The sequence below is a fragment of the Pleurodeles waltl genome, chromosome 7 (assembly GCF_031143425.1).
Source record: "Pleurodeles waltl isolate 20211129_DDA chromosome 7, aPleWal1.hap1.20221129, whole genome shotgun sequence".
NCBI lineage: Eukaryota > Metazoa > Chordata > Amphibia > Caudata > Salamandridae > Pleurodeles > Pleurodeles waltl.
The window spans coordinates 1,524,358,520-1,524,385,370 of record NC_090446.1 but is presented as its reverse complement, the minus strand read 5'-3'; the positions used below and the strand labels follow the sequence as shown (position 1 = coordinate 1,524,385,370).

General features: G+C 48.6%; 1 protein-coding gene across 9 annotated transcripts in view; it reads right to left on the bottom strand.

Annotated features, from left to right (window-relative positions):
• ARHGEF1 (Rho guanine nucleotide exchange factor 1) overlaps nt 1-26,851 on the bottom strand; it is a 579,253-nt gene that overhangs the window by 300,112 nt on the left and 252,290 nt on the right. For all 9 annotated transcript variants that reach the window (XM_069201362.1, XM_069201364.1, XM_069201365.1 and 6 more), the window contains 2 exons: nt 5,123-5,152; nt 1,594-1,696 (listed from right to left, as the gene is read on the bottom strand). In XM_069201362.1, the coding sequence (XP_069057463.1) occupies nt 1,594-1,696; nt 5,123-5,152 (133 nt within the window). The remainder of the gene's footprint in view (nt 1-1,593; nt 1,697-5,122; nt 5,153-26,851) is intronic.

Sequence of the window (26,851 nt, the reverse complement as noted above, 5' to 3'; positions counted from 1 at the left end):
ACTTTGGCATTTGTTCTCAGTGCGGAACCCGAAGGTTGGTAATCCGGACTTGTTTTTCAGATCTGACCATGGCACAAAAGCAGTGGAGGACGGACGACCAGTGCTGGAGTATTTTTTTTTAGTGTCTTTGCGTGGTATGATGGAGCAGATGTAGTCACGTACTGCGCCGGAGGTATGGAGTGGCTATCAGCATCAGAGTCTTGTTCGGAGTCTGAGTCTCTAATGGAAAATGATGTACACTGTCGTACTTCCTCCTGAGCATGCTCTTCACCGAAAATATCAGGTGTGTCTTCTGTGGCCTTGGGCACCATTTCCAGACGACAAGCTCTTCGGGCCAGGAGAGTCTTTATAGATCAAAACAACCTGCAAGCGTCGCAAGTCTCTTCTCAATGATTGGGAAATAGACAGAGATTACATACCAAATGCTGGTCTTGGATGGGAATTTAGCAAGACATCGAGGACAGAATCGAAATGGAGTTCGTTCCATCAGCCTGACATTAAAGTGGTCCCTAAAAGGACGAGGCCCCCTTTAAGGATGAAAATTCAACCCCAACGGTCTAAATCTGATCGTCTATAGATAAGAGAACGCGATTGAAATCATACCGACGGAATTAGAGAAAGGTAGAATAAGTTCAGAAGTACCAAACTGAAATCCACCGGAGCGAAAGTAAACATGTCTGACCCAGACGGCGGAAAGAAAACAATCTAACAAAGGACTCAACGTCCATGTGCACTATCATCCAAAGGAGGAGTCACTCGATCTCGTGACTCGAAAACCTTCTTTGAAGAAAAACAACTTGTAACACTCCGAGCCCAACACTAGATGGCAGACTTATGGAAAGCATGTGTATCTATAGCCATCGAACATATACATACACACACACATATATCTGTTAACCATGGGAGGAAGGTTGCTTGACTGAAGAATCTGCCACTCAAGCAACAACGCTTTCAGTCTACATGGCTTTAATGTCATATTCTATGGACAACAGACCTGGGAGGTCGAATAAAATTCTGCTGTGTGATGTGGCCTTACAAGTTCTGTTGTTTCTGCAAATGAGGTTAATGACAGTAAAGGATGTGCTTGTGATGCAGTAAAGCTTTACCCATGGCATGGTGTTGGTGCCATTCTACGCTGCAGGCCAGATGTGATCTCAGACGACTGGTTGTGCTGTAAGGGAAGGCAGCATGAGAAAATAAGCAGTTGAAGCAGCAAAACTTTCCAACTATAAAAGCTGTGCTGGAGTGCTGCGATCATGATCAGTGTTAGGTCAGTCTAACATTCAGTTGGTGCAATGTGGTCTGACTGAGAAGTCAGTGAGTTAAACTATTGTTTATTATTTAATATGTTGTGTTTCCCCACTACAAAAAGTTAGAATTCAGTACTCACGTTCACTACCCCTGGCGATCTTAGGATTCTAAGGAACGAATACTATGATCACATTGGAGTGCAATATTCTTTCCGTTTGGGACATCAGTGGTAAACAACTGTATCCACGACGGAGAGTAACCATGGAGCCGTGGGACTTAAAGAATACACCTCAAAGAATGTTGCAAACCCATCCCTATAAAATCTGTCCCAGACGCCCTTACCTTTTTCCTGAAGAACATCCCTTTTGATTTCTTGCTGTCCGCCACCTTTGTCTTCACACCCAGAAACTTCATGTAGGTGACAATAGCGGTGAAAATAGTGGAGCTGTTACAAAGGAGAGGAGATTATAAACAGACCTATGATATAGAATCTTGCCACACTCCTCCCCCACCACCTCAACCCATGCCAGCCACTCCAGCTTTCACTCAGTTCTTACATGCCCAATACCCCACCAGGTACCTCTCTCTCCACCAGTGTTGAAGTGAACCATCCCACCACATTCCACCCTCTCAAACCTGCAGGACATCCAACTACAAAGAGAGCAGTTGGAGCAAAGTCCAGATCCAGTGCGGGAGCAGGATGACACTACTGGATTCCTATTGCCCTAACAGAGTACTGCAGGGAGGGTGCACACACAAAAGAGTTCACAAAACTTCTAAGTGCAGCTCAGAAAAAGCTCCAATGCTGAGAAGATCTAGCATTGAGCATGCACTGCTTCAGGAGACGTTCACACTGCTGGAGACCTGCAGCACTGACAAGGCACTGTCGGAGGGAGCTCACACTACTGGAGACCTGTAGCAGTGACAGGGCACTGAAGGCAGAAGATCACACTGCTGGAGGAAGCTCACACTGCTGGAGACCTGTAGCAGTGACAGGGCACCGACGGCAGAAGATCACACTGCTGGAGACTTGTAGCACTGATGAAGCACTGGTGGAGGAAGCTCACACTGCTGTGCTCCTATACTACAGACAGGGCACTGCCGGGAGATGCTCACATTGCTGGGCTCCAATATTACAGACAGGGAACTGCCAGGGGAATACTCACACTGCTGGGCTCCTATACTACAGACAGGGAACTGCCAGGGGAATGCTCACACTGCTGTGCTCCTATAGTACAGAGAGGGCACTGCCAGGGGATGCTCACACTGCTGTGCTCCTATTCTACAGATAGGGTACTGCCAGGGGAATACTCACACTGCTGGGCTCCTATACTACAGAAAGGGCACTGCCAGGGGAATACTCACACTGCTGGGCTCCTATACTACAGACAGGGAACTACCAGGGGAATACTCACACTGCTGAGCTCCTATACTACAGACAGGGCACTGCCGCGGGATGCTCACTCTGCTGGGCTCCTATACTACAGACAGGGCACTGCCGGGGATGCTCACTCTGCTGGGCTCCTATACCACAGACAGGGCACTGCCAGGGGATGCTCACACTGCTTTGCTCCTATACTACAGACAGTGCACTGCAGGGGGATGCTCACACTGCTGTGCTCCTATACTACAGACAGGGCACTGCCAGGGGATGCTCACACTGCTGGACTCCTATACTACAGACAGGGCACTTCCAGGGGATGCTCACACTGCTGTGCTCCTATACTACAGACAGGGTACTGCCAGGGGATGCTCACTCTGCTGGGCTCCTATACTACAGACGGGGCACTGCCAGGGGGATGCTCACACTGCTGTGCTCCTATAATACAGACAGGGTATTGCTAGGGGATGCTCACACTGCTGAGCTCCTATACTACAGATAGGGCACTGCCAGGGGATGCTCACACGGCTGTGCTCCTCTACTACAGACAGGGCACTGCCGGAGGATGCTCACTCTGCTGGGCTCCTATACTACAGACAGGGCACTGCCAGGGGATGCTTACACTGCTGGGCTCCCATACTACAGACAGGGAACTGCCAGGAGATACTCACACTGCTGAGCTCCTATACTACAGACAGGGCACTGCCAGGGGATGCTTACACTGCTGGGCTCCCATACTACAGACAGGGAACTGCCAGGGGAATCCTCACACTGCTCGGCTCCTATACTACAAACAGCCCACGGCTGGGAAATGCTCACACTGCTGGGCTCCTATACTACAGACCGGGCACTGCCAAGGGGATGCTCACACTATTGAGCTCCTATACTACAGAGAGGGCACTGCCAGGGGAATACTCACACTGCTAGGCTCCTATACTACAGACAGGGCACTGCCAGAGGATGCTCACACTGCTGGGCTCCTATACTAGACGGTGCACTGTCGGAGGATGCTCACACTGCTGTGCTCCTATACTACAGACAGGGCACTGCCAGAGGATGCTCACACTGCTGGGCTCCTATACTACAGACAGGGCACTGCCAGGAGAATACACACTGCTGGGCTCCTATACTACAGACAGTACACTGCCAGAGGATGCTCACACTGCTGTGCTCCTATACTACAGACAGGGCACTGCAGGGGGATGCTCACACTGCTGTGCTCCTATACTACAGACAGGGCACTGCCAGGGGATGCTCACATTTCTGAGCTCCTATACCACAGACAGGGTACTTCCAGGGGATGCTCACACTTCTGAGCTCCTATACCACAGACAGGGCACTTCCAGGGGATGCTCACACTGCTGTGCTCCTATACTACAGACAGGGTATTGCTAGGGGATGCGCACACTGCTGAGCTCCTGTACTACAGACAGGGCACTGCAAGGGGATGCTCACACTGCTGAACTCCTATACTACAGACATGGTATTGGCAGGGGATGCTCACACGGCTGTGCTCCTATACTACAGACAGGGCACTGCCGGGAGATGCTCACACTGCTGGGCTCCTATACTATAGACAGGGCACTGCCGGGCTCCTATACTACAGACAGGGGATGCTCACTGCTGAGCTCCTATACTACAGACAGGGCACTGCCGGGGGATGCTTACTCTGCTGGACTCCTATACTACAGGCAGGGCACTGCCAGGGGATGCTCACTGCTGGTCTCCTATTCTGCAAACAAGGTTCTGCGAAAGCAGATCATACTGCTAGAGACCTTTATCACTGGTCAGTTGGAGCTGTAGCACAGACAGGGCACTGCTGGAGGAATCTCACAATGCTAGGGGCATGTGCACTGACAAGGTACTGCAGGTGGATGTTCCCACTGCCGGCTAAGATCAGACTGTCTAGGTCTAGTAACAGTGACAGGACCAGTGCCCTGCTGGGAGAAGGCTGGCTTTTAACAAGGCATGATGAAAACTGCCATTGTTCCACCCCTACTGAAGTCACAGACGCCCACAGCCTTGTGAATGTAGCTCTTTCTCACCATGTGATGAGGTCACTATAGACCTAAAAAAAAGAAAGTGTGCAAAGCTTGACAGCCACTGTGTAATCCTAATCCTCTGTGCTGAGAGTTAGGAGTGACGGTGGAAGACGCTGCTCTCTCAGAACACAACCCGAGTCCCCCTCCACACATTCCCAAACATGATGAGAGCCCCTTCCCTAAAAATCAACATCGACAGACACTCAGTAAGGAGAAGGGTCCACACACTCCACATCTAACCCACACACATACTGTGTGCTGCCTATAAGCATTCACTCAGCATGAAAGGTGGCACTTCATGTGTGTGCCAGCCAATGGATGGAAAGACGAGAGGGGGAGGAAGAGGTCTCCGTGCGTCAGGATGAGGCAACACAGTCTTTCCAACCACTGATGCTTCCCTCAGTGCACCGGTCACATTTACAACAAACATGCAGTGTTTTCTACTCGCCTTTTCTCCTCGTCTGTAGAAATCGTTAAGCTGAAAGAAAACAGAATAGTAAGTTACAAGTTGAGAAAATCAGCAACGGGCATCCACTGCCACCCCAGACATGGCCAAAGGTTCCAGGGGCCACTGCCCACGCAGAAGATCCACCCCTGCAGATACTTCATCTCCCCATTCATCCAGTCTGCATGCCATAGACAACAAGTGCACCAGGCCACTGAAAGAAAGCCAGATATGCCATGCAACTGTCCTGATGGGGAGGTGATGGTACTAGGAAGGATGTTTACTGTATGTCAGTAAGGAGAGACGTGGCCAGCATGTGGAGTGGGTTGGAATTAGGGGTCTTGGATGTAAGTGAGTTAGAAGTATGCGTGCTCAGCACAAGCACAGAGAAGATTGATGAGGCATCAGCTGAAAGAAAGTGCAGTGAGCCGCTGCTGAAAAGAGGTGTATTACAGACTGCTTGAAAGGCTGTGTGTTGAGTCAAAGCAGAAAGAAGGTGTAATGGAGGCTGGCAGAAAGGTGTGTTGAGTTGCAGCAGAAAAGAAGAGGTAGTGGATGCTGGGTGAAAGAAGACATGCTCAGCCCCAGCTGAAAGAAGAGGAACTGAAGGCAGGATTAAAGGAGGTGTGCTGACCCCCAGTAGAAAGACTGTGTATGGGAGGCAAGATGAACACTGGCGTACTGGAGGCTCTGAAGAAAGGCGCATTGGGCCACCAAGGAAAGGGGTAATAAGGAAGAATAAAAGAAAGTGCATTGATCTGCAGCTAAAAGATGGCTCACTGGAGGCTGGTTGAAAGAAGGTGTATTGTGAGATTGGTGTGAGAAGCTACATTGAGCCCCAGCTGAAAGGTGGTGAATTGGAGAAAGGCTGAAAGAAAATGCACCGAGCCCCAGCTGAAAGGTGGTATATTGGAGGCTGGATGGAGGTGTGTTTGGAGTTTGCTGTGATTACAGTGAGAACTTGGATTCAACCTGTTTGAAGTAGCAACATCAACTTCGGGATGCAGTAGTGACAAAGTAATGAAGCACTGTCAGCTCTCTGCAACAGGCAGCAACTGACTGCACAGAGTTTTTAGTGGAAATGATGACAAAATAAACTACATCACATTAGACTGTGTACAGTCCTAGAACCCTACATCTACAGCCCCTCCTCCTTAAAATATACAAAAAATAGAAATTGTCTTATATCATTTATTCTAATTCCATACTAAAATAGCCAGTGTGTTCCACACACTTAAGTAAGAAGGCTTGTTTATTCGTGCTTGGATACGTGTGCATTGGGGATGACGGGATGTGGAACCCCCTCATGTGGGTCTGGAACCCCTAACTTCTCTCACACAAAAACAGCTTTGTGCTCAGGAACTGATGAGTGTGTCCTAGTTTCAAACCCTTTCTGCATCCAGATCCCTACGTCCCTCTCCACCGTTACTGCTCTTCTTATTAGCAGGAGCCTCCCCCATAGGTCTTGTTTACTTCCCCTTACCCCCTCTTGGGACACATGATACCCCATGCAGTCTACTCTAATTACTCACACAAATCCCGCTCCATGGAGACATCAAGTACTGGGTCCGGTCTCACATCATACTCCGCAACGTACCTATCACAAATCTACTGTCCTGTAAGAACGCTACTCCACTCATCGTTCAACAGCCCCCCAATCCTTCTCTGAAACACAACAGAGACTGAAGCTAGACCGAACTGCATTTACATTTAGCAAAAAGTGTCTTCCAGAGTGACTAAGTAAAATTATGAGAATTTTCTTGCACCTCAACTTGATGGCACATCAGACATGTCTAAAGACAAACACTGTGCTTTTTTCAAGGTAATCAACATTTCTGTAATTTTCAGAAGAGGTAGGTGATCAACCCAGATGTTGCAGTAGAGGTTACATACGATGATATACCTTTTATTTCTTCTATAATTGGCACATTTTGTATAACTCCACCTCAACTCTCCTCTTAGCCTAAAGGTCCCTTCCAAACTTAGTGTATGGCATGTTGTTTCACATTTATTTTGTGCTGAAATCTCTTGAGTGTTCCTAACTCAAAACTGCATTATTTTCCCCAACCAAACCTGGAGCCTTCGCTCTCATCTCCTCAATTTGTCCAACCCACAGCAATCTGGACTTGAACAAAACTTGCTCCAGGTGGTTATGCTCAAAAACGATATTAAATTATCCTTGTTCTTTCCAACCCACCAAACATGATCCAGGTTGTGATACAAACAGCACTCTCTTGGCCTGGTTGTCGTCAGCCTCTAGTCTGGCATAGCACTCGCCCAGAGCTACTATCCTCTTTTACCCGATGACAAAAACCTTCACACTCAACGTCCCACTCTTGACCAGGGGCAGCTTCTGAATGCTTACTCCCGATGGCCTGGAAGTTGCTGTATGCTCGTATCGTGTTCTGCACTTGGTTTCCAATGTGCAGCACCTCAGATTCATTCAGCTTCAGTATGTTTGTTATAAATGCATAGCACGTCATTTTGGCTGCTCTGCATGCACTTTAACCTTCTCCGCCTCCGTTATTCAGGGCCTTACCCTACAGTCGCTCATCCTTATCTTTTAATAGGGAGTCATCTATTGCTAAAAGGCTACAGCCTGCATGACCAATGTATTATACGCAGATTGTTGCTCTCTGTTTACATATGGTGCTGTATCTTTACTGTCTTTTGCTAACCAAGTTACCTCTTTTTATTTATATATCTCCTTAGCTACATTATATGCTCCTTGTACTGTAATCTGTTTAATTTCTGACCAACACTGTAATATAAATTGTCTAGCATTTCTTACACCATCCTTTGAACTGCACTCTGTTGGCTTGAGTTTGATCTTAATAAAACAGCAAGTAAATAAAATGAGATTCTGATGATAGTCTACTTATGTCAATTTGTTTCTGACATGGGCTCAATTCTAGCACAGACCTACTTACACTAATATAGCCTGAAAGATGTTGTGGTTGCAGCTCTATTCTGAAAAGGTGTTAACTAACAAACTCTCATATCCGCGGCTCAAATTAACTCATATTAATACTAAAACTGTACTCATAATTTCCCGATACTAATCCATCACTAATTCTTGTTGGGTTCTGGAGTAGCGTGCTACTCACCGAAAAGCGCTTCGACGCCTCGTCAGGGGTATTAAGCGCTATATAAATACGATTAAAAAAAAACAATCGAGGATAGAGTCGACGCCCATGCGCAATGGACACAAAAGGAGGAGTCACTCGGTCCCGTGACTCGAAAGACTTCTTCGAAGAAAAACAACTTGTAACACTCCGGCCCAACACCAGATGGCGAGCTATTGCAAAACATGCGTATCTACAGCGACAGATGCCATCGAACATACGATTACAATACAATATTAACTATTATGGAGACCCTTACAACAATGCTTAGGTTATCATGTCTTTCCACTTACAAGACAGAATTGCCACAATTACTTGCTTCATCCTCTTCTTCCCTTGACCTGCTCCTCACCCCTTGTTTAAGATCAATTCTGGCTGAGCAGACTCTAGCGAAATCATCCTTGTGGTAAAGTATATCTGCACCTGTGCAGGATCAATATTTGAAGTCACCCAAATGTGTTTTATTTTTACATCTGAAATAACCACCTTCTCTGTTCTTTCTTATGTCACATATACCACTTGCCTCACTGGGGTCTATCGTTTGACCCCTTAAATTTGCTGATATATTATCTTAACTGATTTATGTTCCCAAGACACACATTCCCTCAAGTCCTGTACAGAATGTTCAATTACATCAACAATGTCCCAAGCCACTTCCAGTCTAGGATCTTTAGTTGGGACCAGATGCTCCAGAACTTTTTCACAAGCTCGGCTCATATCATCTCATTCTTAGTCATGATAGTTTCAAGTTGCAGCCAATACCCTCCAACTATTACCGCTTGGTAGCAGACAGCTGGTTGTGAGGTGCGAATTACCTTGAAGCATGCCCGGTAGGGGTGGGTTGAAGCCAGCATTATGGACTGTACCGAGATTGAGAGTGGTTTTGCCTTGAAGACAGCAACCCTTAAAGTAGGGTAAAAAGAAAAACCTCAGCAATGTATCAAGCTAAACACTGAGCTTGCACAGCAATGCTCAAATCATTTATTTTTATTGTCAGAGACTGGTCCAGATTAACCACTTGGTATGGTTCCTACCGACTGTTCTGCCAAACCTACAGGAGCTATACAGGCAAAAGAGGAAGACAGAGCCATGGGGCACAGACTCCTCTAAAGTCAATAGTAAGGGGATGGGAGTGGGTACAAAGGGAGAAACTGGAACTATGCAATCAAAAAAGGCCAAACAGTTCATTAAGTAGACTTGCAAAATGCAGGGAAATACTGCACACACCTGAAGGCAAGAACCTTTATATACAGAGAAAGTAAAGTGCTCGGGAAGAGGGTTCATGATTTGAAAGAGTGTTTGAATGAACACTACTGCAAGGGACATGCACAGGCGCTGCAAGAGAGCGTGCCAGTAGAGCTCTGCAATGATTTCAAACCGTACACTAAGTGTACAGCAGACAGCATGTACTGAATGAGGTTTACAAAACACAGACCCACACAGACAGAATGTGCAGTCCAAGGAGTGAGTGTGGTGGAAAATTTACACATTCCATGCAGACGCACAGTCCAAGGGGAAGTGTGTGGAGGAAGAGACATGCACCGCAAAACAAGCACAGTCCAAAGGGAAGGTGTGGTGGAAGAACTTTACAAAGCACAGTGACACAGACAGAATGCAGAGTCCTCAGGGAGAGAGGGCTGGGTGAGGGGTACAAAGCACAGACATACAGACAGATGGGAGGGGGAAGTAAGGGTGGGGGGACGTGGGGGAGGGGGAAGTGAGGGAGGGAGAGAGAGATAGCGAGGGGGGCACTTCCAAAGAACAATGGCCCAGTGTAGGAAGCTGGCGCTGTATATACTATATCAAAGTGAGATATAGTTTGCACAGAGTCAAGGAGTTCCCCAGAAGCTTAAGAGAGGCTAAAGTAGATAATACTAATGCTCTCTTTTGTGGTAGTGTGGTCGAGCAGTTAGGCTTATCAGAGAGTAGTGCAAAGCATTTGTTGTACACACACAGACAATAAAAGAAGCACACACTCAGTGACCTAATTCCAGAACAATGGTTTTTATATAGCAAAAATATATTTTCTTAATTTATTATTAGAACCACAAGATTCAAGTTGCAGGTAAGTACCTTAAAAGGTTAGTATTTCACACAGGTATCGACAGTACTTTGTTTGAAATAGGTAAATAATACAGTTTTTTAATTACTGGCAATAATCTGCTTTAAAAATGGACGCAGTACAATTTTCAGAAACAGTTCCTGGGGGTGGGGGAGAAATGTTTGATAGTTTTACAGGTAAGTACAACACTTACAGTTTCAGTCTCCAGGTTTTAGGAGGTCCACCGGTTGGGGTTCAAGTTAACCCCAAACACCCACCACCAGCAACACAGGACCGGTCGGTGTCAAATTTGAGCAGATTTAACGTGGGCTTCAATGGAGACAGGGGGTACTCGGAACCAGACCTGCCTGCAGGTAAGTACCCGCGGCTCAGAGGGCAGACTGGGGGGTAGGGGGGGGAGTTGGGAGATCAGAAGAGCACTGAAGGGGCCACAAGTAGGCACCAGACACACACCCTCAGCGGCACAGGGGCGGCTGGGTGCAGGGTCCAAACAGGACATCGGGTTTTCAATGCTGATCTATGAGGAGACCTCGGGTTACTCAGAGGCTGCAGGTGAGGTCCGGGGGGTGTCTTGGGCATATCACCGGTTGGATAGGGGGGAGGGCCGCCTGCTGAATGTAGAGGCACCGGGTGTCAGGTTATCAAAGGCCTGGGGGCTGCGGGTGCATTGTGTCCGTAGGCGATGGATATCTTTGTCCGGAGCTTCGCGGTCAAGGGGGTCCTCGGGATTCCCTCTGCAGGCGTCGTCGTGAAGGGGTGGAGAGGTCAACCCAGGGTGGGCAGTTGCTCGCAATCGCCTGGGGACCCTCTCTTGCTGTGTGGACCACCTGGACACGGGCCATGGGTGTCTGGTGCAGAGGGGTCAAGACCCACGCATCCGGAGTGAGGTTGGAGTCCTTGGTTGTAGGTTTTCTTAGAGCCGCTGTCCTCAGGAGTTCTTGGTCCTTTTGGGTGCAGGGCAGTCCACTGGGGTTGGGAAGAGGTCGCTGGTCCCGCTGGACGCATTGCTGGTCTTTTGCAGGTTCTTTGAAGCAGGCCGGTAGGGCTGGGGCCAAAGCAGTTGTCTTCTTCCTTCTTCTCTGCTGAGGGTTTCAACTTAGCAGTCCTCCTTTTTCTTGTTAGGTCACCAGTAATCTGGTGAGCTGGGTTCCAGGAGGTCCTTAAATCCTAGATTTCTACTGTCCCTGAGGGTGGCTACACCCTCCTTGTGCCCACTCTTTTTGGGGAGGAGGGGCACAACCCTAATCCTATTGGTCCCTGTCCTCCAAACCAAGATGGAGATTTCTGCAGGGAGGGGTCACCTCAGCTCTGGTCACCTTAGGGGTGGTCCTGGGCTGGGGTGGTCACTCCTCCCTGTTTTCCCTAATTTTCCTGCCGGACTTGCCCCCAAAAGTGGGGCTTTGTCCAGGAGGTGGGCCTCTCCACCAGCTGGAGTGCCCTGGGGGACTGGAATCTGAGGATTGAGCCTTTGAGGCTCACCGCCAGGTGTTAAGAGTTCCTGTTGGGGGAGGTGTGAAGCACCTCCACCCAGGACAGGCTTTATCTCTCACCACAGAGTGCACAAAGGCACTCACCTCATGTGGTCAGAAAAGTGTCTGAAAGTGGCACAGACTGGTCAGTCCTACACTAGCAGTTTGGCTAACATACAGGGGCACCTCTAAGATGCCCTTTGTGTGCATTTTTCAATAAATCCTACACTGGCATCAGTGTAGCTTTACTACTCTGAGAAGTTTGATAGCAAACTTTGCAGTATTCAGAGAAGCCATTATGGAGCTGTGGAGTTTGTAATGACAAACTCCCAGACCATATACTTAATATGGCTACACTGCACTTACAATGTCCAAGAATGGACTTAGACACTGTAGGGGCATAGTGCTCATGCAGCTATGCCCTCACCAGTGGTATAGTGCACCCTGCCTTAGGGCTGTAAGGCCTGCTAGAGGGGTGACTTACTTATGCCACAGGCAGTGATTTGTGGGCATGAAACCGAGAGGGGTGCCATGTCGACTGTATGTCTCCTCACCAGCACACACAGGCTGCAGGGCAGGGTGTATGTGCTTGGTGAGAGGTCAACTAGGGTGGCATAATACATGCTGCAGCCCTTAACGACCTTCCCTAGCCACAGGGCCCTTGGTACCATAGGTACCTTTTACAAGGGACTTAACTGTGTGCTAGGGTAGTGCCAATTGTGGAAACAAAGGTAGAGTTTTAGGGAAAGAACACTGGGGCTGCGGCCTGGTTAGCAGGGTCTCAGCCCACTATCAATCAAAGTTGGCATCAACACTAGGCCGAAAGTGGTGGGGAGGGGTAACCATGCCAACAGTGGCACTTTCCTACACCCAGGCTGGCAAAATTTGCAGTATATGGGGAGAAAGATTGGTTTAAGACTTACAAAGCATACAGGAGAGGCACAAGAGGGTGGTGTTTTGTATGGGAAGAGACAAAGTAGTGTGTGAGAGGATAACGTAAACTTGATTTGAATGCACCCACAGCCTAGATGGCAGAGACACAAATACAAAAGGACATAAAGATTACAGAGGGCCAGTGGCACACAGCGCGTGAGAGAAGATCATACCTTTCTGTGTAATGCCAGCTTTCACTCAAGTGCTTATGCAACACTCAACTAACCTACACTGCACCGCCACTCCACTCCACTCCACACCACTCTAGCGAACACTGTGGCCCTCTATACCATCATATATGACAATGTTATCATCCTAGGAAACCTCAACTTCCTCTCTCCAAGCTAGAGACTGACAAAATGGCTTTCAGAGCCTATCACAAAAATATTTGTATGTTAAACCATAGCTATCTCGCATCACACATTGAGCAAAACAAACATTACTCTAGTGAAATTTTTAACATAGTGAAATAATGTAATCATCCCTCTGTTTGCTGCCAAGCAATCCCTGGATCACAAGCACCCTGTAGCATTCATTTTACTTTCTTCCATGATAAAATCAGAAGCCACTAGACTGATTCAGCCACCCAAACCCCTCTTAACATACACTGCCACCTCCGTACGGCTCCCACTCCCAATGCAATTTGCTGTCTGGCTTGGTTTAGCGGTTTACAACGCAAGAGGTGGAAACTGCGATATGTGCGATAAGCTCAGAATTTGCTAGCCACCACATATCATTCTACTAAAACCAGTTCTCTCAGTGTCTCTCGAACAGATCTGTTTAATATATCCCTTTCTAATGCAGACACCCCTCCAGCTTGGAAACATGCTAAGGTTCTCCCCTTACTGAAAAAATCATCTGCTCATCCCTCCGCTCTTTCCCTATCCAGTTTAAGTCCAGGAAAAAATATATTTATGCCCCGTTGACTATCTGGAATGCAACTATCTATCAGATCCCTCTCAGTCGGTTCAGGGCTTTCCACAGCACAAAAACTGCATTGTTTGCAGCCACTGATGATATCAGGTGCAGCTTGGATAAGTGCAGACTGGCGACCATCACTCTGCTAGATTTCACAAGATTCACCACTGTTGCCCCTATACTTTTCCAACGCACGTATTAGATAGATATTCATTCTATGGCCCTGCAGCGATTCCAGGCTTTTCCTACTGATAGAAGTCAATCCATCAATCTTACTCACTTCAACTCAGACTCGGGTTCTGTTAGAAATGACCCTTTTTGTAGGGTTATCCCCAAACCTTTTGGCTCTGAACTCCAGTTTCTGACTGTGTGCTGCAGTTCATTTTTGCTGGCTTTAGGACTCTGGGCACTTTACCACTGCTGACCAGTGCTAAAGCGCAAGTGCTCTCTATTTAAATGGCATTAGTAATTGGTTTACCTATGATTGACATATCTGATGCACTAGTAAGTCCCTAGTAAAGTGCTCTATGTGAGCCCAGGGCCTGTAAATGAAATGCTACTAGTGGACCTACAGCACTGATTGTGCCACCCACATGAGCAGCCCTATAACATGGCTCAGACCTGCCACTGCAGTGTCTGTGTGCAGTTTTAAACTGCCATATCGACCTGTTGTGCACCCACTTGCCAGGCACAAACCTTTATTTTGACTATATGTAAGTCACCCCTAAGGTAGGCCCAGGGCAGGCCCATGGGCAGGGTGCTGTGTATTTAAAAGATATGATATGTACTGGTGTGTTTCACATGTCCTGATAGTGAAATACTGCTAAATTCGATTTTCACTGTTGCAAAGCCTATCTCTACCATAGGGTAACAGGGGTATTGATTTGAAATATCTTTTAAGTGTAATTTCCCCTTGGGAGCAGATAGAGATGTAAAGTTTTGGGGTTTCTGAACAGACAATTTGAATATACTTTTTTTGGTGAAGTTTGTTTTTGAATTGTAGGGTGGGAAATGTCATTTTAGAAAGTGGGCATTTTCTTGCTTAACATTTCTCTGCCTGGCTGTGAAATGCACATCTGGGTCAGGATGACAGCTGGGCTGTTTGTGTATTCACTCTAGACAGTCAAACAAAGGAAGCTAATGTGTGCCCTGGATATCCTGATGGGTCTTCCTCGGCTAGAGTGGTGGGAGTAGCTGACACTTGCACCTGAATAGGGCTGTGCCTGTCCTTATACAAAGCACTCTACAACTCCATGGAGTGTGTCTGGGGCCAGGGCAGGAAAGGCAGGGTCTTGTGCACTACACAGAATTTCCTTTTGAAGTGTGCCTACTTCAAAGGCAGAAATGAGAAAAAGTACTGGACCTCCGAGGATGCAACTTTAGAACACTTCTGCACAGAGCACATATGCCAGAATGAAGAGCTGGATGTTGTAGGAGGGACTTCCACTCTGCCTGTTGCTTTGCTGTGCTGGCCTGATGCTTGCTGCTTCTGTCCTGGGAGTAAAAGGACAGGTCTTTGTTTTCTACATTCTGCTTCCAAAGGTTCTTGACTGAGCTTGCCTCCTGTTAAAAAGTCTCGGGGACAGCAGAGACTTCACCTGCCAGTACCTGGGTCCTTCTGATGACTTGCCAACTCCAGTCCCTGGGCCCTTGGAAGTGTAAGGTGGTGACCTGAAGGAGAAACCCCACGCACTGATGCAGAAAATCAACACAGCACCAGTCCTTCCTTTTCTTTCTGTTCTAGAACTTGTTGTATCTATGTCTGTCTGTCCTTTCTAAGAGTCCTATGAACCTCAATATTCCTTTGCAGTGATTTTGGCTCAATAGAAATCCTTCTAACATAACATACACCCACACTGCACCACTGCTAATCCACAAAGCACAATGCACCCCCAACCTATATACATCCACAGTGCACCTCCACACTCCAGTCACCTTTAGTGCACTCCCACTCTTTACTCAACCATAATGCAGCTCAACACATTCTACTCACCCAGGGAACAAAATGTATTTTTACCTGTAAAAGTAGTTCTGCAGCTTGACGAGTTTTTTTTGGATTCACATTCTGTGCATTATTCCGCCATGTAGTGGTTGAGTATGGAAAGTTGGTTCTAGTTCACCCATCCCCCACCCAGCCCGCCTTGGGGTGTCATCGACCAACGTTTGGTGCTTAGTGCATCCTCTGTGTGACATCAGACGGTGCCACGGAAGTTCCTGTGTGTAGCCTCCATCTTCATAATTTTTTTTGTCCTCCCACCCACTTGCTTCTTATCCCATTTCAGGGGAGGCGCATGGGTCGTATGTGAATCCAGAAAACCCTTCAAGTGCAAAACTACTTCTACATGTAAGAAGAACGAGTTACTTACCTTCGGTAACGACTTTTCTGGTGGATACATTAGCTACCTGTGGATTCCTCACCTAATGAATACTCCCATGGCGCCAGCATTTGACGGAAATCTTCTTACTAGTCTCTGCACGTCGACGAGGACGTCACTCTAGCCCACGCGACGCCGTCTGACGTCATACAGGCAATAAGAAGTCCTCGCCGACGTGCCGATGACAGTACCAACATTTTTTACGTGCATGAGAATAATAATAATAACCCAATGCAATGAAAGAGCAAAGCAACATCTCTTAATATTGTAAATCACACAACATTGCAATAAAATAGCTGTAGATTTAATATAACCTTTTTTTTTTTTTTTTTTTTTTTTTAAACAAATAAATATATTCATACATACGAATCATGTATATACCCAATATATATATAGATTTATATATAAATATACACATATATACAAATATCATACATGCAAAATGTATTGCAACTTTGAAGACCAAAAGGAGCACACTCAAGGATTGCTTGGAGAGACTAAAAAGGCAACGGGGAGGCGGGTGGGACCGTGAGGAATCCACAGGTAGCTAATGTATCCACCAGAAAAGTCGTTACCGAAGGTAAGTAACTCGTTCTTCTGATGGATACAACTACCTGTGGATTCCTCACCTAATGAATAGAGTCCCAAAGCAGTACCACGCCCGGCGGTGGGTGCCTAAATGGTCAAACCAAGAAATCCTGCAGCACTGACCGTGCAAAATGACCATCCCTTCTGACCTCAGAGTCCAAACAGTAATGTTTCACAAAAGTGTGAAGGGACGACCAAGTTGCGGCCTTGCAGATGTCAACCACAGGAACACCCCTGGCCAAGGCCGAAGAGGCCGACTTAGCTCTGGTGGAGTGAGCTCTAATGCCCTCAGGCGGATCCTTCTTTGCCAAAGAGTAACAGATTTTAATGCAAAGAACAACCCACCTGGAGAGTGTTCTCTTGTGGACTGCCTTTCCTCTCCTCTTGCCCACGTATCCGACAAACAGCTGATCCTCCAGCCTGATATCCTTCATTCTGTCGATATAGAAGCTCAACGCCCTTTTTGGGTCCAGGCGATGTAGTCTTTCTTCCTCCTTTGAAGGATGAGGCGGAGGATAAAACGTGGACAAAGTGATTGTCTGAGCCAAATGGAAGGGTGAAACAACCTTCGGAAGGAAAGCAGCCTTGGTCCTCAACACCACCTTATCCCCATAAAACGTTATATAAGGGGGTTTAACCGATAAGGCCTGCAACTCACTCACTCTCCTTGCAGATGTTATAGCTACCAGGAATACTGTTTTAATAACCAAATACCTTAAGGGGCAAGAATGCATAGGCTCAAAAGGGGACCCCATAAGGAAAGTCAGGACCAAGGACAAATCCCATTGAGGCATAACGAATGGTTTTGGAGGATATTGATTCAGAAGACCTTTCAAGAATCTGAGAACAATAGGGGATTTAAATAACGATGGTTGGTCTGGAAGACAAATGAAGGCTGACAAGGCCGACAAATAACCCTTAATGGTAGCTACTGCACAACCTTTCTGCGCTAGAGACAGTGCAAAAGACAAAACATGTGACAGATGAGCATGTAAGGGATCAATCTGTCTCTCTCCACACCACATAACAAATTTAGACCACCTATTAGCGTAGATAGATTTAGTGGAGTGTCGCCTGGCCGCTAAGAGAACATCCACTACATCAGGCGGGAGAGAGAAGGAACTCAGGTTGCCCCGTTCAATCTCCAAGCATGTAGGCGCAGACTCTGGAGGTTGGGGTGTAAAACCTGCCCCTGCGACTGGAGGTCTGCCCTGAGAGGGAGACGGAGCGGAGGGCACAGTGAGAGTTGGAGAAGGTCGGAGTACCATACCCTCCTTGGCCAATCCGGAGCTATTAAGATGACTTGGGCCCGGTCTTGGCGAATTTTCCTCAACACTCGAGGAATCAAGGGTATGGGGGGAAACGCGTAAAGCAACTGGTCGCACCAGGTTATCTGAAACGCGTCTCCCAACGCTCCCTGCATCGGATACTGGAGGCTGCAGAATAACGGGCAATGCGCGTTCTCCCGAGTGGCAAACAGATCTATCCGAGGAAACCCCCACATCTGGAAGATTAAACAGACTTGATCTGGATGGAGACGCCACTCGTGGTCTGCCGAGAATTGGCGACTGAGACTGTCCGCACGTACATTCAAGACCCCGGCCAGATGATTTGCCACCAAGCAAATCTGATGGTCCTTTGCCCAGGACCATAGCCGAAGAGCTTCTCTGCAGAGAAGGTACGACCCTACTCCTCCCTGTTTGTTTATGTACCACATCGTGGTAGTATTGTCCGTCAGGACCTGTACCGACTGACCACGAAGGGATGGGAGGAAGGCCTTGAGAGCCAAACGTACAGCCCGTAACTCCAACAGATTGATATGAAACACCTGTTCCTCTGGAGACCAAAGCCCTTTGATCTCCAGATCCCCCAGATGAGCTCCCCATCCTAGGGTGGAGGCATCCGTTATTACCGTGGCCACTGGTGGCGACTGCGCGAACGGCTTCCCCTGTGAAAGATTGTTGCCCGCAATCCACCACTTCAATTCCACAGCAGCATCTCTGGAGATCTTGACAGTACCTTCTAAATCTCCCTTGTGTTGAGACCACTGCCTTCGGAGGCACCACTGAAGAGCCCTCATGTGCCAGCGAGCATGCGTGACCAACAGAATGCAGGAGGCGAACAGACCGAGCAGACGAAGGACCTTGAGGACTGGAACTACCGCTCCATTTCGAAACATTGGAACCAATTCCTGAATATCTTGAATCCGCTGAGGCGGAGGAAAGGCTCGACTCAATGTTGTATCCAGTACTGCCCCTATGAACAGGAGGCGCTGAGAGGGCTCCAGGTGAGATTTGGGCACGTTCACCGAAAAGCCCAGGTCGAACAACAACTGGGTTGTTGACTGCAGATGATGCGACACAAGCTCCGGGGACTTGGCTTTGATCAACCAGTCGTCCAAGTAAGGGAATACTGCTATCCCCCTCCTTCTGAGCTCCGCCGCAACCACTGACATCACCTTTGTGAAGACTCGAGGTGCTGAAGTAAGACCAAACGGGAGGACCGCAAACTGATAGTGCTGCGACCCTACCACAAACCGGAGATACTTCCTGTGCGACTTGAGTATCGGGATATGAAAGTAAGCATCCTGCAAGTCGACAGACACCATCCAATCTTCCTTGTTCAACGCCAAAAGCACCTGTGCTAGGGTCAGCATCTTGAACTTTTCCTGTTTGAGGAACCAATTCAAGATCCTCAGATCCAGGATTGGTCTCAACTGACCATCCTTTTTGGGAATCAGGAAGTATCTTGAGTAACAACCTCGACCCTTTTCCTGCTCTGGGACCAACTCTACCGCGCCCTTTGAAAGGAGGACTTGAACCTCCTGTTCTAGCAACAGGAGGTGTTCTTCTGAACAATAAGATGGGCGGGGCGGGATGAGGGGCGGGAACTCCCGAAAGGGAAGGGCGTAGCCTTTTCCCACAATGCCGAGAACCCAAGTGTCCGTTGTGATAGACTTCCACTTGTGGAGAAAACGCTGTAATCTTCCCCCTACAGGAGAGGAGTGAGTGGGAAACGGTGGAAGCCTAAGGCTGCTTCCCCTGCTGCACCCCTCCAGAGGACGAGGAAGAGGCAGAGTGCTGTTGAGAGGCTCCTCTGGTACGGACCCCACCCCTCCCCCTCCCTCTAAATGACCTATAGGGGAGGGAAGAGGCGGGTTGCTGGAACCTCCCCCGAAAGGAAGAGGAATAAGAGCCATGCCCAAATCCCCGAAACCTCCTGAAAATTCTAGAAGAGGCAGAGGAAGAAGGAGCTTGCAGTCCTAACGATTTGGCTGTGGCTCTGCTCTCCTTAAATCGTTCCAAGGCTGAATCTGCCTTGGCTCCAAACAGTCTGTCCCCATCAAACGGGAGGTCCAGCAGGGTCGACTGCACATCCGCAGAGAACCCTGAGTTTCGGAGCCAGGCCTGTCTTCTTGCCACCACAGCCGTGCCCATCGCCCTGGCCACCGAGTCGGTCGTGTCCAGCCCAGACTGGATAATCTGGGTCGCGGCAGCCTGGGCGTCCGAGACCACATCCAAAAGACCCTGGGGAAGCTCCGTGAATGAAGACGAAATATCATCCATCAGCGCATGGATGTACCTCCCCAGAATGCACGTGGCGTTGGTGGCCTTCAACGCCAAACTGCATGACGAAAATATTTTCTTGGACTGCGCATCCAGTTTCTTGGAGTCTCTGTCTCCAGGCACCGTCGGGAAGGAACCAGGCGCTGACTTTGAGGAACAGGAGGCTTGCACCACCAAGCTCTCCGGCGTAGGGTGTCTAGAGAGAAAGCCAGGGTCAGATGGTGCAGCTCGATACCTCCTGGCCACAGCCCTATGAACGGCCGAGGAAGACACCGGCTTCTTCCACACCTCCAACACAGGATCCAGCAAAGCCTCATTAAATGGCAAGAGAGGCTCAGCTGCAGCAGAGGCCGGATGCAATACCTCTGTCAGCAAATTCTGCTTTGCCTCTGCCACCGGCAAAGGCAGGTCCAAAAAGCTCGCTGCCTTCCTCACCACAGCATGAAAGGAAGCAGCCTCCTCCGTATATTCCCCTGGAGATGAAAGGTCCCACTCAGGGGAAGTGTCCAGCCCACTGGCTGTATCCAGACCATGCAGTCCGTCTCCAGAGTCCTCAATCTCTCCCTCCTCTAGGACTCGCTGGTACTCTTGCTCTTCTAAAAGACGGAGAGCACGCCTCCTCGAATGAAGTCTCTCCTCGATACGCGGAGTCGACATGGCCTCCGCCGACGTCGAAGAACGGCGCCGATCTCCAGAAGCATCTGACGCTGCGTCCGGCGCCACAGGCAGCTTCGGCGCCGAGGCAGGAGCCGATGGACCAACCGGAGTCACAGGGCAAAATCCTGACTTCGACGGAGGGGCAACCTCCGGGGCCGAAACATCCGAAGCCACCGGAGCGGCCACCGGCGCCGAGCCCACATTCCCAAAAGGGAGAAAGGGCATAAAGGGTGCCGGCCGAAGAGGCGCAGGATCACCCAACGAAAAGGCCAAGGGCCCCGAAGGACCAGCCGGAGCAGCTCCTGGAGCCATCTGCTGAAAGATGGTATACATCGCATTAAGAAACGCGGTACTATCGGCTCCAGGAGTGGGAAAAGCCGGATACTGGGGTGCCTGGATCGAGGGCGACCCCGACGCCAGCCTCGACGTCTGCGACGCCGGAGAAAACACAAGAGGCTGCACCACCTCAATCACTGACACCTGACCAGGTGAAGTCGGTGACGCCGGAGAGGGCAACGGCGTCGATGGATGCGGCGTGACCGTGGGGCTGACCTCCCAAGTCCTCCGACGCCGAGCCGAAGGTGACCTCGAACGAGACTCCTTGCTGGAGTGGCGTCGTGAGTCTCTACGGCGCCGGGAGTCTCGATGACGCCGGTGAGACCTTGGCGAAGAAGACTTCTTATGATGTTTCTCCTTCTTCTTTGACTTTGCCATGAATAACTTGGCCTCGCGCTCTTTGAGGGCCTTCGGATTCATGTGTTGACATGAATCGCAAGTCGAGACGTCGTGGTCGGAGCTCAAACACCATAGACAGTCGGAGTGAGGATCTGTAACTGACATCTTGCCCCCACACTCTCGACAGGGCTTGAAACCCGACTTCCTCTGAGACATTGTTACCGCAGAGAAGACTACGCAGCAGACAATACACTGTAACCACGAAGGTAACAGTAACTCCCTCGAAGATAACCGTTTCGAATGCACGGAAAAAAGGGAACTGTCATCGGCACGTCGGCGAGGACTTCTTATTGCCTGTATGACGTCAGACGGCGTCGCGTGGGCTAGAGTGACGTCCTCGTCGACGTGCAGAGACTAGTAAGAAGATTTCCGTCAAATGCTGGCGCCATGGGAGTATTCATTAGGTGAGGAATCCACAGGTAGTTGTATCCATCAGAAACTATTTCGTTTAGCAGCATGAACCCTTTTTCTAGGATTCACATGCTGTGCATTCGATTACACAGCAGAATCCCCTTCTCTGGGCTGACTGTGGTGAAATGTGGATGAGTTGGCAAATAGGAGTTGCAGTACCTTCTGTGCCACTTGTGCTTCCTTGTTTGTTTGAATGTCCACAGTAGTGTTTTGCAAAGGTGTGTGGCGATGCCCATGTCGCTGCAGGGTAGATTTCCTTGATGGGTACATTTGCCAGATATGGCAGTGTGGCACCCTTCTTCCTGGTTGAGTGCGCTCTGGGTCGCACAGTTAGATGTTTCCCAGCTTTTGTGTAGCAAATATGGATGGTGACAACAATCCATCTGGCGATGGTTTCCTTGTTTGATGGCCATCCTTTGTTTGCTTTGGCAAATAACATGAAAAGCTGGTTTCCCGTGCGAAGTGCTTTGGTCTCCCGTAGGTAGTGCATTGAAGCCATTTGAACATCCAAAATGTGAGTGGCATTTCTGCTGGTGTTTTTGGTTCCTGGAAGAAAGCCGGCAGTAGTATGCTTTGATTAACAGTGGAACTGTGTTACTCCTTTCATAAGAATTGAGAATTAGTTCTAAGGACCAGCAGGCTCCTGTACTGTTAGTGTTTGCAATTCGCTAACCCTGCGTAGCGATGTGATTGCTATCAAAAAGGCTGTCTTTAGAGTAAGTAACTTTAGATACGATTTGTGCATGGGTTTGAATGGTTCAGTCATCAGTTGCGTTAACGCCGTGTTGAGGTTCCACATAAGTGTTGGTGCTGATCTTGGTGCTGCTACTCTCTTTGATCCCTCTAGGAATTTCTTTAGTACTGTGGATGTAAAGAGTCTTGATCCTGCTGTTTCCCTAGTGAATGCCACTATTGCTGCCAGATGTACCTTTATTGATGCGTAAGTGAGGCCACTGTGTTGCGGGTGGGTGCAGTATTTTAGTAGTGTGTCCAGGTGTGTCCTTTAGTCCATCCTATTGTTGTTTGTGCACCAATCGATGTATCTTTTCCATTTAAGTGTGTAGCATTTTTGTGTGCTTGGTTTCCTCGCCTCCCTCAGGATTTCCATCATCCCTGGAGGGAGCTGTAGGTGGCTGAATGCTAAGAATTCAGAAGCCAAACTGCTAGGCTGAGTACAGCTGGCTCTGGGTGATGTACTTCTCTGTGTTGGATTATTAGTAGATCCTTCTCTGGTTTCAGTGTGATCATCTGTCCCCTAGACATCTTGAGTAGACTGAGTACCAGGTCAGTCTTGCCCATTGTGGGGCTATGGGGATGATTTTGCTCTGAGTGTCTGGCCTTCTCCAGCCCCTGTGGATTAGAGAAATTGGAGGAAAAGCGTATGCAAATTTCCTTGACCAATTTATTGAGAGGGCATTCCTCTTTGACCGGAGTGTGGAAACCTGGAGGCGAAGTGTTGGCATTTTGCATTTGTTGCTGTGGCGAACAAGACTATACTTGGTGTGCCCCAGGAGTTGAAAAACCTTTGGATGGCTTGTTGCTTTTTTATTTCCGCACTCATGTGAGCTGTTCTCTTTTCTGCTTAGTTTGTCTGCTTCTGTGTTGAGTTCTCCTGTTAAATGAATCGTTTGGAGAATTATTTGGTGCTCTATCACCCTGTGTCAAATGTCTTGGGCTAGCTTTGACAGGGTGAAGGATTTTGTTCCCCCTTGTTTGTTCAAGTAGAACATGGTGGTTGTATAATCTGTTTGTATCAGAACTGTTCTGCTAATCAAGTGTGCTAGGAAAGCTTTTAGGGGTAGGAAGACTGTTTTCAGTTCTAGGAAGTTGACGTGTCTCACTGCATCCGAGTCGTTCCATAGGCCCCGGTCCTAGAGGGCCGGTGTGAGCTCCCAGCCCTTGTGTGATGAGTCATTTGTAATGGTCACAGTTGGAGCAGGTGTCTTGAAATCTCTCCCTATGCTTATGTTTGTTGTGTTCCACCATTGTACCTCCTTTTGCGCTTTTGCTGTAAGAACCACTAGATCCTCCCAGTTCCCTGTGGCTTGTGACCAATAGCTGCAGATCCATTCCTGGATAGGTTGTAAGTATAATATTGTGTGAGGGATCAGTGATATGCATGATGCCATCATGCCCATGAGCTTCATGACAGTCCCGCTGGTACAGGGAAGTTTGTTTCTTGATGGCTTCTACCTTCTTCTGGACTAGGTACGCCCTGGCTGGGTGTTCCTTTCCGCTTGCCCTTCCTTGAAAGAGCTGCCTTGCTAGGTGCTGCCTCTGTTGATAAGCCTGTGGTTATGTGGCTTGAGGGAAGACCCCTGTTGCTGGACTTGTTGCTGCCCTGTATTAAAAGGAGCTCTGTCTGTGGGTCTTCTGATGGGGCTGCCCCTTAACTGCAGAGTCCCCCTTGCTCTTGCTGTCACATTGTCCTTTATTTGTGGCAGGGTGTCATCCACTGCCTGTCCAAATAGGGCATCCCCTGTGAAGGACATGTTTTATTATTTATGCCTGAACCTCTGGCTTGAAACCTCAGATCCTGAGCCAGGCATAACTTCTTAGGATGTTACCTGTGCAGATCTATCTGCTGGCTGTATCTGCCAAATCTAGTGCTGACTTTAGGCATGTATTTGCGATGCCCCTCCCTTCCTGAATGATCGCGTTGGCTCTCATCTTGTATTGCTCTGGGAAGTGTTGCATGAGGTCTCCAATTTCCTGCAATTGCTGGTGTCCGTAGCAGTTCATGGGGGCATTGGAGTTGGCTATTCTCCAGTGCGTGGCGGCACTCTTTTCATTTTCCTTCCCACTAGGTCCAGTTTCTTACTTTCCTTTTCAGGTGGTGGACCCATGGAGGTGAGTGCGTTATTTCTCTTCCTTCCAGTGGTGACGATAATGGTGTCTGCGGGGACATTGGCCTTAATGTATTTGGGGACCTACGTGGAGTGTCTATTTTTTCTCTACTCTGGGTGAGAGTGCCCTTGCGTTGGCTGGTTCCCTAGAGGCCTCCTTACCCCGAGCCAGGAAAGCCTGGCAGCATGGGCAAGTAAAGATTTCACTTTTAGGACGGCAACAGTGTCTCTAGGAGGAAGCATCATCCCTCCTTCTCCTCCTCTTCCAGCCTTTGCCCACAGGTGTCTGCAGCCTTTTCACCAGGCTGTTGTACATGGCCAAGTCATCCGGTGGAGATGGCCTTGATGGGTAATTTTCTATGCCTTCTTCAGGTGAATCAATGTTGAGATCCGGCCATGTGTCCTCGAAATGGATAGAATCGAAGCCCTGTCTGCTTCAAAGAACTCTTCTTGTTCTTCCTTGTGTGCTTCAGGGGTCACTGCTGCCTCCAGCGCCGATTTGGCATCCTCCGCCCCCAAAGTTGTCAAGGTTTTCTCTAGAGGGCAGAATTTTTTTCGAGTTGTCAAATTCCTTTTTTCTCTGGTTGAGAGCAGCCATTTCTGTTTCAAGCTTTCTCTATTTCCTTTCAAGCTCTTGTGCGCCCCGGGTCTGCTTTGTCCGCTATCGAAGCTTTCCTTTTGGGGGTTGTGCGCTCCGGTGTATTTGAAGCTCACACCTTCTCCCTTGAGTTCAGGGGCTTTCGCCGATTTTTCGCCGATGCCTTCTGGTTTCGGTATCCTTTGGTCGGGATCCGCTTGGCTCTTTTGGACTTTGCTGAACTTTAGTCACCGTTGTCTTCAGCATTGAGGCTGTTCTTGGTAGTTTGAGGACTTACGGTCCCATGCCTTTCGGCAGCTTTCCCTTTTTCTTCTTGGCATCCCTCAACCCCTTCTTTTATGGCTGGACCTTCTCAGTTTGTGATTCAAATATTTTGATGTCCGAGTCTCCCCTTCTCGCTGTTTAAGCCTCCTCCACATTGCCCTTTCTCTGTCGCTGAGAGGCCTAGGTGCCGGCGCGACTCTTGCTTCTGGGACATGGTGTTGTGTTCCAGTCTTTGTCTACGTCAAACCTTTAGTGTTTTCGGCACAAATTCTGCACTGGCCCCACAGTCCTCGTCCTTGTAATCTTTGGGCAGGCATAGGTAGCAGGCCTCGGGGGATCCCTTTTCAAAAACTTGCGATGGCACTTTGGACAAAATTTAAAAGGGGTATTTTCCATGGACCTTACTTGCCCCCTTCACTCTTCATTCTCCGTAGGTGGTGGGTTCACTTTCTTCCCCCGATGTCCCCGATGGGGTACGTGTGTGCTTTTCTGCGATTTCCCCCAATGGGGCATGAGGCTGTTTCCCGGCGGCATCCCTCGGTGGGGCGCGGCAAGGTCTCCCTTCTCCACTTGCTGGTATCATTGTCTTCTTCAACAGTCTGAATTCTTTTTTTTTTTTTTTTTTTTTTTTTTTTTTTTTAGAAAAACCCTTTAAAAAATATTGTTTTAAAAAAAATTCGGAGCTCCTCCTTCGTGCTTCCAGACCCAACAGCGGAAAAAAGAATGTGAAGATGGAGGCCACGCAAAGGAACTTCTGGGATGCCGTCTGACATCACACAGAGGATGGACTAAGCACCAAATGGTGGTTGACGACACCCCGGGATTGGGGGAGGGGAGGACTAGAACACAATTTACCGGACCCAACCACTAGATGGCAGAATAATGCACAGCAAGTGAATCCACAAAGAGATTCATGCGGCAAAATCTCCATTCACCCCAAGAGCACCCCCACTCTTCTCACCAACAGTGCACCCTCATTCTCTACTAACTCACAGTGCACTCACACTGTACTCACAATGTACATCCACACTCCACTCACCAACAGTGTACCTCCACTCAACCAGTGTACCTACATACACCTAAAGGGCACCCCTACTCTACTCACCCGCAGTAGAGCACCACTCACCTAAAAGCACACTACTACTCTACTCGCGCGCACACTGCACCTCCCTCACCCACAGTGCC